This window comes from Contarinia nasturtii, unplaced genomic scaffold (assembly GCF_009176525.2).
Source record: "Contarinia nasturtii isolate CC-2019 unplaced genomic scaffold, AAFC_CNas_1.1 Cnas_scaffold_533, whole genome shotgun sequence".
NCBI lineage: Eukaryota > Metazoa > Arthropoda > Insecta > Diptera > Cecidomyiidae > Contarinia > Contarinia nasturtii.
Genome location: NW_022197885.1, coordinates 445,090 through 459,809, shown reverse-complemented (window position 1 = coordinate 459,809; position 14,720 = coordinate 445,090). Strand labels below are relative to the sequence as shown.

Below are 14,720 nucleotides of genomic sequence, written 5' to 3'. Positions count from 1 at the left end.
GATGAAATCGACTTTGTCATTCAGGCTTACACCAAACTACAACATTTGAAATACGACGGTAGCTATGCTACATGCTTGTTGAGTCAAACACACATAAGATGAATTTCTACATTCAATTTCGATCTAAAAAAAACTTAAGACATCTTTTATTTCAACAGTATTATATACTCTTGTCCAAAAGCTTTTTAATCAAAACACAAACAAGAAAATTGCATGCAATTATTATTTATTTTGATAAAATACCAAGTATGTAACATAAACATTGAGTTTTTAAACATTTATTATGTATAGCTATAGTTTGTTCAACTTTCAAAAGACTGAAACATGGAAACTCTTTGCTTCAGGCATATGAAAATCTAAGAAAAGAATTAAAGAAAAAATGTTGACATGAAGAATAATTTTGGTGCGAGCATTTTCAAATTTTTTGAACATTTTCAAAATACAATGATTTAGCAGCTTCCAATGCGAAAAAAGCCAGAAATTTACAGTTTTTATTGTTGATGATGATGATATCGATCAATGTAGTCTTTTGTTGCATGCGAATAAATAAAAACGCGCGAAAATTATGCTGTACCTACACAGTCTACACTCAACCCACTGCATGCATGTTCACTATAAAATACATGTATGTGCTATTGTGTAAGCCCCAGCGCTCAGTGATGCTCATATGAAAGCATTCCAACACTTTGACATGCACGACACCAAATGAAAAGTCCTCTCCTTTTTCCAGTCCGATGCTTCACGACATACATTCGATTTGAATACGCTGCATAAACGGACAACGGCTTCACCATTGTGTAATCCGCCATCTTGCAAAACAAAATATTCTCTATCAAAGGTGAGCATCAAGCTGAAATCACATTTTCCAATATTAAAATAACATTTGTGATATAAAGATTTTGTATGTATTAAATAAATAAGAAAAGTAGAAACTTGAACGTATCGCCAAAACCGAATTGATATTTTCCGAACCAACGTTATATCTTCAACGTACAACAAGAATAATGATATCGCAGTGCAACGACGAGTAGAAGGGAATACTTTGCTTGCAGAGGGAATGTGGTCCAAAGCACTTAAAAAGTATAACGAAAGTCTATGTTTTGCCATACCGGGTTCAATAAACGTTAGTATGGCCTACGAAAATCGTGGAAATTGTTATCTAAAAATGAAATAATACAACGAATCATCGAAAGATTGGAGACAAAAACTACAAGTCTGACTGATGCAGTGGACACATTTTTTGAACATTCATGCTCACCAAATGTTGACTCAGAAATTTACACAACAAACTGGTTTATTATACTATGCAACCAGTACAAAAAGGGGAGCCAATTCGATATTCGATAAACTCCCTTTTCAAGGCACCAACAGAAATTCGAAAAGAAATCTTACGCAATCGAATGGAAATCATATGTAAATGTAAACGATGTGACGGTCTAATGATTTCAAATGCTCAGAAGCTTCAGATGATCTCAGATCCCGACTTCAAATACATCCAGGCAAACCACTCGGTCGATGACACGATCATAAAACATTTTCTTCAGTTTGGATTCGTATAATAAAAAATGTCATTCATTCTTAACAAAATATGGCACATTAACGTGGTGTGAAGAAATCGGACTTGTGGTTCATACGTTCTGTTTAGTACAATTCTATCATTTCGAATATTCAATGCCATTTTTTGATCTTGCTGCTCTCGACAACTGATGATAAATGAAAATTAAGAATTTCAAATCAAATCATTCTGCTGATGAACATTTCAACTATTTCTTCAGCACAAATCAAAATGAACAATTGATAAAAACTGTTGAATATCATCATTATTGAAAATACAAATAAAAAAAACCAAAAACAATGAGTCGAAACTTTAATTTGTATAAAAGTCGTTTTTTTTACTAACGAAAACAAAAGTCATATTTTTAAAAAAATACAGGTAAAAAAATTCTTTAGGTCCAGCAACATTTAAAGAAAACACTTAAAAAAACAGATCCAATTATCATATCGAACTGAGAAAAATTAAAACTCGAATTTTCAAAATGCTCATAATATTTGTAAGGTAAACTTTATTTATCCCATTCATTGCCATCGCAAAAAATAGGATGTAATTTCAATGTAAGAGAAAACTTTTAATAATAACAAACATTTTGGGTGTACATTTGTAGTTCAACGAAACTTCTTGCTCAAGTGCAAACTAGTCATTATTGGGCATTTGTTTTATTTTATTAATTATTTGTGGAACTGAGACCTTCACATTGGGTTATATCTGTTCATGAATTATTTCATGTTTGTCAAGTCGAAAATTCGGAAAGAAAATAATTATTCCAACTGTAAACAAGAATGTTCAGTACCTCTTCCACAATGTTTTCGAGAAAAAAATTACGTCATTTTTAATGAAATGGATCTAATTGTCAACTGCTCAGATTATGAAAATGTCGTCTTATTTTTTCTCTCTGTCATTTCATTTGTGCACCCATGGAAATCATGGATAATGTATAATCTTATGTTTATAAAACGTTGTGCGATATTGTGTTTGAAATATAAACAAATGTCAAATGCGTTTCAGTATATGTTTCTGGAGAAATATGAAAATAGTATTTGTCCGTTCTCTTTCACATACACGCATATAGAACCAATACATAAACGAACTGACAGGAGCGGAATATTTGCCGTTGAACTAACATTGATCGATGCATAACGAGTTTGTTCTTTCGCGTGTGCACAGCATATAGAATATACTTCTGAAACCGGCAGCTTCTTACGCTAAAACAGAATAAATTTCAAGACAAAAAATCAAAAACTAATTTAAAAAAATTGTGAGTGCAAAAATATTCCGAAATATAGTAATAATCGTGTTTAATTAAATTTAAATCAATTGGTAAGTTTGTCATTAATTGAATATCATTGAATAAAATATATTATACTTACGCTGCGTTACGCACCACATGAAAATGAATTTTCTGTGATTGATTAAAAAAGATCACATGAAAATTCACTTTAATTTAAGTGATATTCTTTGTAAAAAGTTACGAAAAATTTGGACGATAATTGGAAGAGCATGTTAAAGTTTGCTTTAATTGTTTTGCTGTTGGGAAAAAGATGTCTGTATTTTTCTTTATTTTTTGCTTGGGCAAGGCTTCAAGCTATTATATTTCAATTTCAGAAACAGAGAAACTGCTTACATCACCATCTTAATGCATATTCGTACAAACAAATCAACGCATCCAATGCTTAAACAAAGAACGATTGTTTCATATTCACAAAAAAGAAACATTACAAAACTGAATAAGTAGGCACTGAGTATACGAAGAACAGTAAATAAAATCCTTTACATTTAATGCTTACATAAACATTATACCAAAACGATATTGCAGCCATTAAAATGCGTGACTAAAATACTGTGAAATCATCGAGACATCAAGACTCTTGCTTGAGAAGTATACATGTTGAATTTTTTTTTTATAAACGGAATTTCAAATTCGTCTCTTTAGTTATTTCAAACCGTGTACACCATAGCCAAAGTATTCGTATAGTTTTTGTGTTTTTTGAAGCAAAAATGAAACTAATTTTATTGTTTTTGGTGCTTTTGTGGTCAAAGCTATTCAAAATGATGTCATTTCTTGTGATTTCCAAAACTTCAAATTTTGAAATATTGAATTATATTGAAATACTGAGAAATATTTAGCGAAAAATTAGAAGTTAATACAGAATATTATAAGTTTATACAGTGAATATGCAAATGTGTGTATTTTATTTTGTGGCTTGAATATTCTAAAGTTGAAAGAAAAAGAAAATCATCCATAATCGATGAATTAAATACAACTACTAAATGTCTTCAATTTTTATTTTACTTTCATTTTCAGACTTAATGAGATAAAGTAGTCTTGACAATTTTTTCCACTGCTATATTCTGCAATTGTTATACACTGCGATTCATGGATTTTGAAATTATTGAATTGGAAAAAACATCAAAGAATTTAAAAATAAAGACAAGCGTTCAGAAAGACATACATTTATGCGAGTAATTGAATGATGCTTGCATCATTTGATGCGCATCGATTGTGCTGTCGCCATACATTTGGATCTTCGGCAGCGCACGAAGTGCTCCGAACGCACAACGAAAGCACTCGCGATGCGCATCAAATGATGCAAGCATCATTCGATTGATCGCATAAATGTACATTTTCGATACATTAAACGTCAATACAGATTTTAATCATTTTTCTTTTGTTCCATTCAGACAATATATTGAACTAACTGGTCAGTTGAGCTGACAGTACGTTAGCCATCTAAATGGACTCAAACAATAGAAGTTATTGTTATAATGAACAATCACTTCTATTAAAACAAGAAAATTGATTCATCATTAAAACAATAACGTCTATTGTTTAAGCCCATTTAGCTGGCTAACGTACTGCCAGCTCAACTGACCAGTTAATTTAATATATTGTCTGGTTCCATTCTACAAAATTTCTTGTCTTCCAATAAAGGGTTCACATGAAGAAAACGCGATGTCTGATCATCATCAAACTAGGCATGAAAGCCTATTGAATCATGTGGTTTTACCACGGCATTTGCCGCAATTAAGGTCGTCTGAATTGCATTCACAAGAATTGGAACTATTAATGCGAATGGTTCAAAATGTCGAAAGTCTCGCTGAATCTATTCCAGCAAATACATTGAAAATGATTTGTTCTCTAGCTGAAGTTCATCGAACTCGTACAGCATCAACGATTTCAAATAAAATCAATGATTTAAAACCAGGCGAAACTTTTGCAATGTTTATACGTCGACAAAACTGCGCCATTATGATTCACTTGCCATTCGCTTCAGCTGGTGGCACAAATGATGCAATTGTGGCCACATTTCCAGGCAAAATAAATCACAATGAAATCTACGAAAACTCAAGTGATTTAGAGGTAAATTAATTTTTATCTTTGAAATGCCAATGTATAACTGACCAGGTTTTTTTTAGTTCAATTACCCGACACAGGCAATTAAAGTGAAAAATTCCGAAATGCTTCGCTCGATTGAATTTGCGCATCAGCTTTGTTTTTTATATGAAACCGATCCGAAAACCAAGGGCCGTGATTACATTTCAAAATGGTTGGTTACAGTTCTCATGAATGAAAATAGCACAACGCCATCTGAACAACAGTTTCCATCAATAACAAAGAAGATTCGAGACGAAGTTCTTGGTGAGCCAAAAAATCATTTCCGCCGTTCGGGATTTTACATGTGTGTTAAAGTAATGTTACAGCATAATCTAACACACGAAATTGGACACGAATCAGCAAAAATCCTCTATAAAATCATTATGCTACAGTTTTTGTCGCGGCAATGCGATTTTTTTAATGAAAAATTGTGCAAAACATTAAACATTGACTTGGTCACACAGCTTATGGCAAAAATGGCTCGACGGATTGAAAAACTTTCGGAAATGGAAGATGGCCAATTCAAAGAATTAAAGGAACGCATCATTCGCAATGCCACCAACACAATTCAAGAAGCAAGATTGAAAGTGGATAAACAAATTGAATGTTTGGAATCAACTGACGCTGAAAAATCCTTACTTACTCCATTGGTTGATATAAATTTTGAAGCGGGCGTTTTTCAAAGAGTACCAAAGTTACGTGCACACTTGAAGGATCGCATCAACGGCACGAGTCAAGGTATTGATACTCCAGCACTTCAAGTGAAAACATACAAAAGACATTATATGAAACAACCAAATCCACCATCGGTATGTTTTGGTCAATTTAATGATGAAATTGACAAAAATTTATTCATTACCGATTTTGAAAATTGGATTTTATATGAATTGAAAATCGATGAAACTCATTATGGACCAAATGTTCTTAGAGAATGGTGCTTAGCTTATGTTCCGCAAGCAGAAAGCTTTTATAAAGGTGACCAACTTGGCGTCAGCAAATCGGTGTTAGTTGCTTTAAAAATGCTTGCCATGCTCGACGAACAGGCTACCAAAGCTCATTCAATGTTGTTAGAGCACAACAGTGGTGTCAACACACAGGTTATCGACACACTATTATTGCCACACACCATCGATATGCAAATTGCTTACGAACTGGAGCAGTATTTTAATTATCGAAACTTGAAAGGCACTGGACCGAGTTTGATTGGTGAAAGAAATGCTACTGTGAACTCATTTTCGCACAAGTATGCAGCAAACAATTTTGAAATGCAATCAGTTCGAAGAGATATTGAGGCGATGATTGAACGAAAAATAGATGAAAAAATGCACGAGTGGTTGGAGGGACGTTCAAAGGTTAAACGTCTAAGAGCAAGAGCTGCAAATTTAGAACATGAATATGTTAATCTGTATGATAGCCGTTATCATTGTAAAATGCCTCATCACTGTAGCAGCTGTGTAAAGTGTTCATTGCAAAAACAAGCTGAAAATGTCAATATCAATGTGTATGAGCGTGCATTGCCTGATCAGTATTATGAAAAAAATGCTGTCGTTTTCGAACTCAAAATTCCACTCGAACTGGCTTGTTTGCGTGATACTCTTCATATATTTGTCAAATACTGTAATGATCGACCGACTGAAAATCTATGTATAAAAGGAAATTGGATAAAGTACTCGCAAATTTCACACCATAATCGGTCGTCAAGCATTCATGTAGATCTTGGAAGTACAACCCCGAATATAGAAATAAAGTGTCGACACGTTGACAATGATTTCAGTGATTTTAACTTGAAAAATGGTTTCAACTGTACTTATCATTCATCACACGGAGGAATAGCAATTTCAATGATACATCAATCAATAAAACAAAGATGCACATTGCAAGTTGAACGCGAATACAAATGTTTGCAGTGGACTTTAAATACGACACACCACACTCAAAATCAAGTGCTAACAAATCAATCTGACTGCCCACAGAATCTTTCACTTTTGGAGTTTAAAAATTTCGGTTCACTTCGTGCTGACGGTCATCGATTGCAGTGGCGCAAATTGTATGCAATGATTGAATGTGAGGCAATGTCATTCGAAAACTCATCGGTTTTATCTCTAATACTGCAAACGATTTGGGAAACTGATATTAGCGGAAATTCTGGTGCAATTCGCGAGTCCCTTGAAGATATCAAAATTCTTAAATTATCACATAAAATGATCGAATTACTCGAAAAATTTGCCGAAAAGAAACGAAACAACTGGGTACGTCCATTACATTCTATTACTATTACACGCTCCAATGATTTACAATTTATTATTGTCTGTTCCATTACATGTTGATTAATTTACATTATTTCCATTTTTTCTTCCAATCATCCACAGGTACATCCATTGAAGCTGCTAGTACCAGTTTTCATTGCTGTTCGGATTTTCGAGTTGAATGACGATGAAAATTTGGCGGAAAAAATTGTTGCCGTCCTTAACAAAATGCGAACCATTGCTTTAGAATGGATGGATAAAATTCAACAAGCAATCAAGGAAATGCAGAATCCAGACCAGGCTATCGAAACAGAACTACGTACCAAATTGATTTTCGTTGCTGTTACTGGAGCTTTGACATTTTGCGTTAATTCTCATCATAAATATTTCGATAAGATATTTTTGATAAATAAGGAGAATAATTTCACTTCGTCGCGAACATGGTTGCAATCCATCGTTACTTTGAACAATAATATCATTTTGAACCATAACGACAAAACCTTATTACCGCTAAATCTTCGGATGTTTTTGCGACTAGTTCGAAATACTGGCATTCATCTTGAATCAAAAGTCAGAGAAATGATAAAACGTGATACAGGTGATATATACAAATTAATTAAAAAACAATGGACACGCGCGGAAAATGGAAAATTTGAAAAGTTCTATTTTCATGAAAGTTGCCCGCAAGTCCTGATTGTTGAAGTCACGGTCAAAGCAATGAAAAAATTCGTAACTATCGATTTGATCACCGGGTCATTTCTAGTAAATAACTTGCCCATTTGCCGACTTCCCGATGCTATTACAAAAAGCGACATTTTTCAACGGGTTTACGGAAATTTCGTGTTTGAGGTACAGCCTGAGAATGATAATTCTTACTCGACAGTTCAACGATACAATGGTAATTGCTATGAGTTTACACAGACGACTAAGGGCATCATCATTACAGAGCGCGGTGTCAAAAATGAAAATGAATTGATACCACCCAGTATTTTAAATGGAGAAATTCCAGAGCTTCTAATAGAGCAGCACAGTCAGTGGTGGAATAGAAACAATAACAAAATCGAATTTCGTCCAAAATTATTCAAGAACAAGAACTTTTCCAAAGACATTGGCATCGAGTATCAATTGGATCTCTTTGAATACCACTTATTCCATTTGAAAACGCGCCGAAACATGCTAGACATTACTAGTAAAAGTTATTTGAAAATTGTGAAACAACTTTCTCGTTTGGAACGACAGAGATACATCCATGTACTGATGGATGAACCAAAAATTGCCAAAATTGAATTGGTTCGAATGCAGCTAAAGTTTAAAGTAGATTGTTCAAAGCACCATGATGGACCTAATGATATTTTATCGAACGAATTCAGTAAAATGCGTGTATCTCTGCAGCAAAAATGTGGAACTTTATTCGGTTTGAATCATGGCTTGTTGTTGGAGGGTGTATCCCATGGCTCTGATGATGATTCAAAGAGTACAAAACTACTTTTGTTGCCGAACGGAGAAATCCAAGTTAAGCAATGTGATTCACATGTCACAGTCAACATTGACATTCAATCCGAACTTCGAAGTCCTCCATTTTATGCCTATCAAGTGGACGAGTTTTGCAAACAATTGAAACCAAACAGTAACAATTACTCAGCGTGGTTTTACTTGGCTCATTTACATGCTGTTACTTCACATGGTGAAATCGAACCATTCATTGGAATGTCCGGAACAGAAAGAGCCTTGAAAATACTTCAATCTGGATGTGTGTTTTCTTCAGCTCCATACGATGAGGTATCGTTGAAAACATTGACAGCTATTGCCAAACTATCACCCAAAAGAAAAACCAGAGAAAAAATGTTAAGCGTCAGTTGGCCAAAATTTGTTTTTCCGAAGTCAGCACAAGATACATTCGTTTTCATCGTAAACAAATTATTAGAAGATAGCGAGCGTCTTTCCGGTCTATACGATCAAAAGCACGATGATGATTCAAAGCCTACGATTAACACAAATATGATTTACAATAAACGTGATTACCTTCGATGTTTGCCGTTAACACCAAATTTACGTATTTCAGGGGAATATATTAATCACGATAAGCTAAGCACATCTCTTGTAACCATCCCTCCTGTTAGTTTTGAAAGAAATACCCAAAATATTGTGATATCGTACCACAAAGAATCGTATTTCTTGCCAAGTGGTTTAGATTTGAAGTATTTTGTAATGAAAACCAGCGATCACATATCTGGACCGTTACACATTCTCCATGTGAAGGAAAACTTCCTGAATCATATGGTGACCGAAACATTCGACGACCTATGGATATCAATGTACGAAATTTGTAGAAAACAAAAATTAAACTGTAGGGAGCTTGCACTAATTTGGAGTTTGCTGTCGCATGAAAAGAATCACGTCAACTCAATTTTGGCCTTACAAGCAATTTATGAAAATGCACACGCTTTCGCTTTAATTAATCCACCCGATATAGCGACATACTATTTAAACGAAGGGACATACAGTGACAGTAGAATAAGAGATATTCTGAAAGATCATCACACACGATCAACAAGTTACCACAGTGAAGATTGGTCAGATAAAGATCGTAAAAAATATGATGATCGTATAAAAAGCAACATTTCAAGTCTCGTTTCAATTGTTACATCAGAATGGCCATGTGATTCGGTAAGATTATATCAATATTCGTATTATTCTCAGGATATCAACATCAATGCTGCAAATGAAATAATCAACAACATGCTATTGATATGGAATAATAATCGTAGACTCGGCATGTTTCTCGATCAAGTTGAGAGTCAACTTCAATCGTTGCCCAGAACCAGCATAGCTTATCCGCATATAAACGTTTATTTGCATCCGAAACCCAAAAATTGGTCAAAATATGATATCGACTTTAGATCGAAGGTGCATCAAAGCTTAGATGAATACAAAAGCAAAGTAGAAGAAGCCAAAACTCTTTTCCAAACTGGTCGTATTGATTCACATAAGACAGCACAAGATTTATGGTCAATTTATGACAAAATTGTAAACTCTGAACAATGGCCACATTTATTAGATGCTGGATTGTATCCAAGAACAGTACCAACTATGGTGTTGCCAATGTTGATTTCAAATGAAACAGATAACCGACTGAAGATGATCATAGGAGCTTTGGCCTTGACCATTGCCAAAGAGCAGCGCCAAAAACGCATTGAAATATTTTCACAGGATCCTCAATTGAAACCGGCCTATGAACGTGAAATTGAAAACGACCCACATGTTAACTGGAAACCGCATCAGCGTCCTGAATGGCTCCTATTTGAAATCGAACAAAATTTAACGATTCGCCGTATTCAAATCGAAATCGCTCGACGTATGCTCAATCCACCAAATATCGGTACAAAACACTCGACAATGCAACTCAACATGGGTGAAGGTAAGACGGCTGTGATCGTCCCATTATTGGCAATAATTTTGGCCAATGGAAATCAGGCCTGTCAAGTTACCGTCTTAAAGCCATTGTACGCTACAAATTTGAAGTCACTTCGTCGATACCTAGGCGGCATGCTCAACAGAAAGGTTTACAACTTTCCGTGTCGTAGAGATATGCCTATCAATGAGTACATTTCACAAATACGCAACATTTACGAGGAATGTAAAATAGCGAAAGGTAAATTTAATTTAATTTCTTCAAATTTGCGTTAAGTAGTATTTATCTTAAAAATATGTTCCTTTGTTTAGGTGTTATTCTCACACTTCCAGAATACCGACTCTCTTTTCAACTGAAAATCTATGAATCGGTGAAAAGAGGTGAAATATCCGAAGCGGGGGAGTTTCTTGCCGCACATAAGTGGATTAACTCAAATGTTCGAAGTATACTCGATGAATCGGATGCAATTCTGCATGCAAAATACCAACTCATTTACACAGTTGGTAATCAGCTAATGATTGATGGCGGTTCACAACGTTGGCTCGTTACGCAAGCCTTACTCAAACATGCTTCGGTGCACATGAAAAGTATATACGAAAAGTACGGCGAAAAAGTATTGGAATTTAACATCGATTACGTCAAAAATGGCCATGTATATGGAGCACCAAAAATAGACTATCGTAATGATGTTTTTACACCGTGTCGTATTCTTGATCAGTCAATTTATCCCATGCTCAAAGAGGCGCTGATCGATGATTTTCTTGAAGGCCGAATGAATATCACGTTTCCCGAAGTTTTGGCATCAACCAAAAAAGGTTTGCACGACTTGATGAGCGCTACAAATATTGATGAACACAAATATGAAGCAACACTTAAAGATTTGGATGTTACTGAACAAAGAACCATTTTGATTCTATCGGGGTTACTTCGATTCGAAGTGCTAAGATTGGTTTTAACTAAACGATGGCGAGTAAACTACGGTGTGAAAGAAAATGGTTCACGAAAAATGGCCATTCCTTTTAAAGGTACACATACTCGAACCCCTTCCTCAAACTAATTTTATACCAAAAACAATTTATTTTTGTTTTATTTTTAAAGCAAAAGACGTAGCGGCGGAAAATACTGAATTTGGACATCCAGACGTTGCGATTTGTTTTACACAGTTGAGCTACTATTACTCAGGTATGGTCCCATTGAAAATTCACATTTTTCATCAAATTAAAAAAAGTATTTTTTTTATTCAGGCCTAAGCGATGTACAAATGTATGAAACATTCCGAATTTTGGCAAAGGTACAAACACTCGATCCCATTCCTCATTAGAAAATGATTTTATACTAAAAACTATTTCTTTTTTTTATTTTATTTTTAAAGACACAAAACGCGTCGGCAGTTTATGAAAAATGGATCACAAATATCGCTTCTCAACTCATCGATTCTTCGATTGAAACATATTCGGGTATCAATTTGAGTGATCCCGTTCAACGAGAAGGGATCCTTTTCCCATTGTTTCGTTTCAACATGGACTTTATCGATTTTTTCCTCTCAAATGTGGTGTTTCCAAGAGAAGCCAAATCATTTGAAAATAAATTAATTTGTACCGCGTGGGACCTGGTTAATGAACGGATGAAGCACACAATAACAGGATTTAGCGGTACTAACGACACCAAAAAATTATTGCCATTGCCAATATCACAAAACGATCTAAAAGAATTAGAAGATACAAATGATCGCGTTCGACAAACATTATTACAACCAGAAAATCAAGACTATGAACATCTTCCACCAAATGTAAGCGCAACAACGATACTAAAAAGATTGGTCGATAGTGAAATACCGATACTTTTGGACTCGGGTAAAAAAAATATTCTTTTATCATCAAATTCATCAAATCACATGAAAAAATGTGTAATCAATGTATATAACAACATATATTTAATTTTTTAAGGTGCGTTGATGTTGGAGTTAAATAACAAGCAAGTCGCCGAAGAATGGTTGAAAATGGCATCAGATTCGTTTTATGATGCAGCCGTTTATTTTGATTCAAACGATGTATTGCAAACGATAGATCACAACGATTTGGTCGCTGAATTCGACTGTTCTGTGTATCGAGAGAATTTGGATCGATGCTTGATTTATTTGGACGATACACATACTCGAGGAACAGATTTGAAATTTCCATTGGGTTTAAAGGCATGTGTTACTCTGTCTGGTGAAATAACACGCGATAAAACTGTTCAAGCTTGCATGCGAATGCGACAATTGGGCAAAGGCCATTCGATCGCTTTTTGGGCATCTTTTGAAGCTGATCTCCGTATTCGTGAAACGTGCCAGCTATCATCACTAGACCAGGTACAATGTTAAACAAATATCAATTGAAAATAACCTATCTCTTTTTCTTCGATTATTCCAGGTTACGAATGAGAATGTAGTCGATTTCATTTGCAGAAATAGCGCAAATTTCGAAACAGAAAACACCGTACACTGGGCTGCTGCCGGTTATAATTATGCGAAAAAATTGGCGGCACACAAACTCTATGAGAACACAGACAGTTCTATGCAACAACTGTACGAAAACTGCGTCGAAAATGAATTTTTGACATTGCATGAAATGTATGGCGACAAAAAAACGGCTCTACTGACTGACATTTCAAAGTCCAAATTTTCTACATTATTCAAGCAATATAAATGTAATGAAAATGTTCGAAATTTCATTGAAAGAATTGATGATGGTGTTGTTGAAAAATTGCAAAAACAAGTACCCGATGTTAAACGGTTTGTTCATAGTTTAGATGAGGAGCAAGAAAAAGAGTTAGAGCACGAAATCGAAGAAGAGCGCCAAGTTGAACGACCACCGAAACTAAGTCCAGCCACCCCGTCATTCGAACCGAAATTAAAATCATTGATTTTAAATGGTGCAAATAATATGGTTTTCTCCGAATTAAAACAAAACCAAACGCTCGTTCCATTTGCCGCGACATTGATGAAAACCAAATTATTTGAAGTATATAAGGACACCCCGAATTGGGCAGTGCATCTGTTCGTTACAAAAGATTTTACTCAGGTATTGGCCAATTCGACCGATTTATGTGATGAATTTTTACGTCCAATCTGGTGGATTGCTCGTGTTGATGGTCATATTGGCACTGAAATACTGATTTTGTTGAGCTCATACGAGTGTGACCGCCTTTTAACAACGTTTCGCAACAGCACTAAATCAACTCTTTACATGTTTCGTCCAACTCTGAGCAAATTGCATAGTGATCTATTGATCGAACCAGATTTGCGGGTAACTAATAAAATTCACATTCATAGTTAAATTCATTTTCTCCATTTTCTTTTGCAATTTCATTTTCATTATTTCGATTATTTTAAATGATTGAAATTCTTTTCTTTTGTGATTCTTTCCTAGGTATCTAACAAAAAAGTCACACATAACATCGAACTAAATGATTCAGCCCAAATAAAAATGTTTTCGGGATCGATGTATTTCTCAACTGAAGCAGAGCAAAATGCCTATTGCAATTTTATGGGCCTTATTCCACGACCACGAACTCGAGAACAAGAAATTGCCTTTGACAACGACCAAATCCGACCAAATGGGTTTGTTCCAGTGGAAAATCGCCATTCAATTGCTATTTCCAAATTTGTTGAGCGATGCAATTTTGAAAAAAACCCAGCCGATTTGGCCATTGATTTGATTGAAGCGCACCATGCATTTATGCGAAAGGAATCGCATGCAGATTCGATTTTGAAACGTGGCACCAAATTACCAATCAATCCACGAAACAAATTCTAATATAAAAATTAACTTTTTTCATTTTTTTATTTGTTCTGGAAATAGCATTATCAGAAATATCATCATTTTTTATCTTTCATATGTTTAACATACTATCCATTGGATCCAATATTATATGTATCCAATATTGATGAAATAAATAAATATTTTACTACTTATATTATCATCATTATCAAATACTCAGTCATTTCACCTACTTTATAGTGATAATTTATAGGTAAGCTTTTCTTTTTAATCACTGTTGGGTGGATATTTCAAAGCATAAAAGTTCATTAGATAGTTTACATCATATCTGAAAATTAGGTAGTGTTATGGGTGTGCTACGAAAATATTT

General features: G+C 34.6%; 1 protein-coding gene across 1 annotated transcript; it reads left to right on the top strand.

Moving 5' to 3' along the window:
* Positions 1-4,508: 4,508 nt before the first annotated feature.
* Positions 4,509-14,443, top strand: LOC116339677. Its single transcript, XM_031765697.1, has 10 exons — positions 4,509-4,916; positions 4,973-7,180; positions 7,301-10,829; positions 10,901-11,614; positions 11,688-11,771; positions 11,834-11,880; positions 11,962-12,442; positions 12,536-12,939; positions 13,001-13,876; positions 14,000-14,443. The coding sequence occupies exons 1-10, from the start codon at positions 4,509-4,511 to the stop codon at positions 14,384-14,386; spliced, it is 9,138 nt and encodes a 3,045-aa protein (XP_031621557.1). The 3' UTR covers positions 14,387-14,443.
* Positions 14,444-14,720: the final 277 nt, after the last annotated feature.